This window comes from Mchenga conophoros, linkage group LG3 (genome assembly GCF_057382185.1).
Source record: "Mchenga conophoros isolate Kocher_MC1m ecotype Shallow Benthic linkage group LG3, M_conophoros_male_GT1.1, whole genome shotgun sequence".
Classification (NCBI taxonomy): domain Eukaryota; kingdom Metazoa; phylum Chordata; class Actinopteri; order Cichliformes; family Cichlidae; genus Mchenga; species Mchenga conophoros.
Window position 1 is genome coordinate 31,346,725 of NC_140528.1, and position 5,845 is coordinate 31,352,569.

The following is a 5,845-nucleotide window of genomic DNA, read 5'->3' on the forward strand; positions in this document are numbered from 1 at the left end:
ATATAATATATATATATATATATATATATATATATATATATATATATATATATATATATATATATATATATATATATATATATATATATATATATATATATATATAAATATATATAACATATATATATATATATATATATATATATATATTATATATATATATATATATATATATATATATATATATATATATATATATATATATATATATATATATATATATATATATATATATATATATATATATATATATATACATATATATATACATATATATATATATATATATATACATATATATATACATATATATATATATATATATATATATATATATATACATATATATATATATATATATATATATATATATACATATATATATACATATATATATATATATATATATATATATATGGATATATGGATATATATGTGTATATGTGTATATATATATGTATGTGTATATGTATATATATATATATATATGTATATATATATGTATGTGTATATGTATATATATATATGTATATGTATGTGTGTATATATATATATGTATGTGTGTGTATATATATATATGTGTGTGTGTATATATATATATATGTATATGTATATGTATATGTATGTGTATGTGTGTGTATATATATATATATATGTATATGTATGTGTGTATATGTATATATAGGAGTTACATCATGAGTAGTGCACAGGTGTACCTCAGACTGCCCACAACAAATGACCTTAACGCCAAAGCCAAAGTCCTAGCAGCATCCCTGACTAACGTTTGCTTCGCGTCCATGTGATATTTTAAGCTGGAAGTGCTTTGATGAAAAGAAAATTTCTTCCTCAATAACGTGCATGTCACTTTATGTCTGCTGACTGTTCCGTTTTGTTATTTTTTTAATACTCAAATTTCCCATCGAGAGGGCCAGTGTATATTTATGTGCGATGATAACCCTACGTGGACAAACTGCCCAAAATGCGTTGACAGAAACATTTAAGGGATTTTGAGTCTGTCTGCGCTCCAGATGTGTTAATTGCGTTAAAAATTTTTAATCATGCTCACCGTGATGGCTGATTAATTTTGAGTGCTCTGATATAAATATATATATGTTTATAATGTCTTATGAATATAAATAATTTCTTTGAGGCACATCAGTTTATTTGTTGGCAGTTTTCTTTCTGTTATATTGTTCACATGCAAAGTAAAAAAAAATAGTTAAATAATACATGCCCACCATGTACACACACGCAGAAGCACACATGTACATACATACACCCATGTATATCTACCCATATATCAAAACAAAAGGAACAGTCAGTGCTGAAAAACAGGTACAATGCAGTGAGAAAATTGGTTTTAAGTTCATCAGGGCTGCAGGCTGGAGTTCTTTTTCCAAAGATTCCAAATAGAAGTCAGAGAGGCATCAAATAATATGGCGTAGTAATAAGCTCTGTCCTTTTCTCTTCAGTCTTAGATAATTTGACATCCACATTCCACATTTCCAATTTCTTACTATTTTTGAAGAGTCTTGTATATTTGGGTTCGTTAGGCTTTTTTTTTTAATATAACAAAAGGATCAGTCCAAATTATGAGCCGTTTGATCCACATATGGATTGAAAAGGTTGGGCTGTTCCTTTATGGGGTGGCTGTAGCTCAGGTGGCAGAGCAGGTCAGCCACTAATCAGAAGGTCGGTGGTTCGATCCCAGGCTGCATCCTGGCTGCATGCTAAATATCCTTGGGCAAGATACTAACCCCATGTTTGCCTACTGGTGGTGGTCAGAGGGCCCGGTGGCGCCAGTGTCCAGCAGCCTCTGTCAGTGCGCCCCAGGGCAGCTGTGGCTACAATGTAGCTTGCTATCGCCAGTGTGTGAATGTGTGTGTGAATGGGTGGATCACTGAATGTAGTGTAAAGCGCTTTGGGGTCCTATGGACTAGAAAAGCACTATACAAATGCAGGCCATTTACCATGTATCAGTATCTAACAGTGGTGGTGTCCAAATTAATAGGCTGCATCCTCCTGAGAACACGGCCTTCGGGGTCTAAGTTTACCGGGTCTTCAGAAGTCCAGGTAGGCCGGAAGTGAGTGGCTGTGAAATAACCTTCAGATTTGCGCCACCAGCTGTCTTGGTGGAGTTTAATGAACTCAGCCATCTCCTACTTGCTTTCTAAAATATAACACGATGCTGGCGTAAATTCTCGATCATGCCACACTTATGTTTTATCAGTTTTCCGTTTGACATTTATTCAGCTGTAATCGCAGCAAAACTGATTTACTCACAAACAAATAAAACAGTGAAAAAAGCCAAACAATAACATTTTTAAGTTATCTAAGTGCTTTATACACTCAACAAAAATATAAACGCAACACCTTTGTTACTGCTCCCATTCCCCATGGGATGGACGTAGAGACCTAAAATTCATCCCAGATACACAATATAACCATCCCTCCCAAACAGTGGTCACAAATCAGTCCAAATGTGTGGTAGTGGGCACATCTGCCATATTGAGATAATCCATCCCACCTCACAGGTGTGCCACATCAGGATGCTGATCTGACATCATGAGTAGTGCACAGGTGTACCTCAGACTGCCCACAACAAAAGGCCACCCTGGAATGTGCAGTTTTGTCTCACAGCAAAATGCCACAGATGCCACAAGCAATGAGGGAGCGTGCAATTGGCATGCTGACAGCAGGAATGTCAACCAGATCTGTCGCCCGTGCATTGAATGTTCATTTCTCAACCATAAGTCGTCTCCACAGGCGTTTCAGAGAATATGGCAGCACATCCAACCGGCCTCACAACCGCAGACCTCGTGTAACCACACCAGCCCAGGACCTCCACATCCAGCAGGTTCACCTCCAAGATCGTCTGAGACCAGCCACCCAGACAGCTGCTGGAACAATTGGTTTGCACAACCAAACAATTTCTGCACAAACTGTCAGAAACCGTCTCAGGGACGCTCAACTGCATGCCCGTCGTCCTCATCGGGGTCTTGACCTGACTCCAGCTCGTCGCCGTAACAGACTTGTGTGGGCAAATGCTCACATTCGATGGCGTCTGGCACGTTGGAGAGGTGTGCGCTTCACGGATGAATCATGGTTCACATTGTTCAGGGCAGATGGCAGCTGAGAATGTCCCAGTTCTTGCATGGCCAGCATACTCACCGGACATGTCACCCATTGAGCATGTTCGGGATGTGCTTGACCGGCGTATACAACAGCATGTACCAGTTCCCACGAATATCCAACAACCTCGCACAGCCATTGAAGTGGAGTGGACCAACATTCCACAGGCCACAATTGACAATCTGATAGACTCCATGCGACGATGTGTTGCACTGCATGAGGCAAATGGTGGTCACACCAGATACTGACCGGTTCTGGGTCCCCAGACCCCCAATAGCGCAAAAAACTGCACATTCCAGGGTGGCCTTTTGTTGTGGGCAGTCTGAGGTACACCTGTGCACTACTCATGATGTCAGATCAGCATCCTGATGTGGCACACCTGTGAGGTGGGATGGATTATCTCAATATAGCAGATGTGCCCACTACCACACATTTGGACTGATTTGTGACCACTGTTTGGGAGGGATGGTTATATTGTGTATCTGGAATGAATTTTAGGTCTCTACGTCCATCCCATGGGGAATGGGAGCAGTAACAAAGGTGTTGCGTTTATATTTTTGTTGAGTGTATATCATGTTTAACCTTAGTAGCAAAACACAGGGGTTTGAAAACAATGTGCCGGTAGTTTGCTGTTCTCGCCGGCTCTACTGAGCTATCGAGCTGGTGGGTAAAAGACGTCTCTGAAAATGTCAGAGCAACTTTGTAAATATATGATGTGTTCATAAACCGAGCAGATATTTGAAGTTTACTAAATTCTCGCCTGAAAATATCTTAAAAGTTTATTTTGTGACCCAGAAAGTGAAATGAGAGTAATATTAAAACTAGTTTGCTACCGCCATTGTTGGAAGCTGGAATTGTCAGGGCTACGCTATGAATTCTGGGATATGGTAGGCTACGAAGGATACACCTGACCCATCCTTCAAATCTGGGGAAAAGGAGACGTAATTGGCCTACAAATGCGGCCTCAGGAGGATGGAGCCTATGAATTTGGACACCCCTAACACGTGTATGAAAGCGAGAGACTGTGCTGGTCTGACCCTCCTCCTCTTTTCAGGGTGGAGCCTGCTGGAGTCCGATGGTTGAGACCAGGTCTGAGGAAGTGTAAGTGTGTTTTTAATGGGATTCATGAAAACAAAGCAGCACACATTCAACCATCTTCATCATGTCAGGAGTCATCATCAAAGTGTCAATCAATGAACAGATGATGGATCAATAATTGCAGCTGGATTGTGTTTGTTCTCTCCATCAGATTCCTGTCAACTCACAATCGACACAAACACAGTGCACACAAAGCTCCAACTGTCTGACAACAACAGGAAGGTGACACATGTGAAGGACGTTCAGTCATATCCTGATCATCCAGACAGATTTGATCATTATCATCAGCTACTGTGTAGAAATGGTCTGACTGGTCGCCATTACTGGGAGGTCGAGTGGAGCGGATATGTTTATATATCATTGAGTTACAGAAGAACCAGAAGGAAAGGACGCAGTAGAGACTATGTGTTTGGGCACAATGATCAGTCCTGGAGTCTAGACTGCTCTGATGATGGTCCTCAGTGTGTCTGGCACAATAACGGACAAATTTCCATCTCCTCGTCCTCCTATGTCTCTAACAGAGTAGCAGTGTATATGGACTGTCCTGCTGGCACGCTGTCCTTCTACAGAGTCTCCTCTGACACTCTGATCCACCTCCACACCTTCAACACCGCATTCACTGAAACTCTTTATCCTGGATTTAGACTTTGGTCTCCTGGTGCCTCAGTGACTCTGTGCTGAGTTGAGTGTAAAGAGTGTCCTCTGGTTAGAGAAACACTCTGACTGTTGAACTGTACATGTCTGTCTCTTTCACTCAGAAACACATTGTCAGATTCATGGATTCAGTTAGTTGATGTTTTAAACTGTTCTACATGTTGTTTTTCTGTCTTTTTCCACTCAAAGCTTCACAGTGAGTATCATTATGTTGTATCTTTCTGAAGCCCAGTTCACAACCAGCTCCTCTGCATTTTCAACCAGTCTGAGTGCATTAAAATGAATCCAAACTTTCCACATGCTTTTACTGTTTCACTCATTGTTGAAAATGTTTCCGACATATAAGATGAAAATGTTGGCGCAATAGTTTTTAATGGAGTTTGTTTGTTTTGTGATAACGCATGTGACTTGTCTAATGACTAGCAAAGTCTGCATTAAACATGTAAAACTAGTCTTGTCTTTGATAGTGTCATTTATCTCTGTCATGTCTTTTGAAAATTACCAGTGTGTTGTGCTGGTGCTCTATTAGAGACCCCAACAGAGCCACCAGATGTCCTTACTGTAGTGTAGTGAAGTAGATTTTGGGGTAGGATTTTACGTGATGTCTGCAAATGCAGCACTAACATCCACACCTTCCCAGCTGATAATTAGTGGCCTTATAAGAAACAGCTGCGCTTCACTACTACACAAAGGCATTTGGCAGTCTTTTTCCATCCAAGCTGAGTGCGTTAGGCAACTAAGCACTGCAGATCTCCTCAGGAAAGATGCTCATTTTAGTATTGCCCTTTAGATAGTGGTAAATGTGATGGCATATATTAGGGTGGACCTTGACGACTGTTTCCCTCTTTTGTTACAGGATCATGCCATACTGCTGCTGTCTTGTTTTATTCCGTTCTGTAGTGATGGTGAGATGAAGCCTCGTGATGAACTGAAGCTTTCCACCCAATTGGTCGACTCGTGG

The 5,845-nt window shown here is 39.8% G+C and overlaps 1 protein-coding gene across 3 annotated transcripts in view; it reads left to right on the forward strand.

The window, feature by feature from the left end:
- LOC146578132 (protein NLRC3-like) overlaps positions 1–5,306 on the forward strand; it is a 12,877-nt gene extending 7,571 nt beyond the window's left edge. For 2 of the 3 annotated variants that reach the window (XM_085268562.1, XM_085268563.1), the window contains 2 exons: positions 4,187–4,233; positions 4,382–5,306. In XM_085268562.1, the coding sequence (XP_085124688.1) occupies positions 4,187–4,233; positions 4,382–4,911 (577 nt within the window). In that variant the 3' untranslated portion in view covers positions 4,912–5,306. Of the gene's footprint in view, positions 1–2,030; positions 2,049–4,153; positions 4,234–4,381 lie in introns of all 3 variants that reach the window. The other variant, XM_085268564.1, reaches the window with a different exon arrangement.
- Positions 5,307–5,845: the final 539 nt, after the last annotated feature.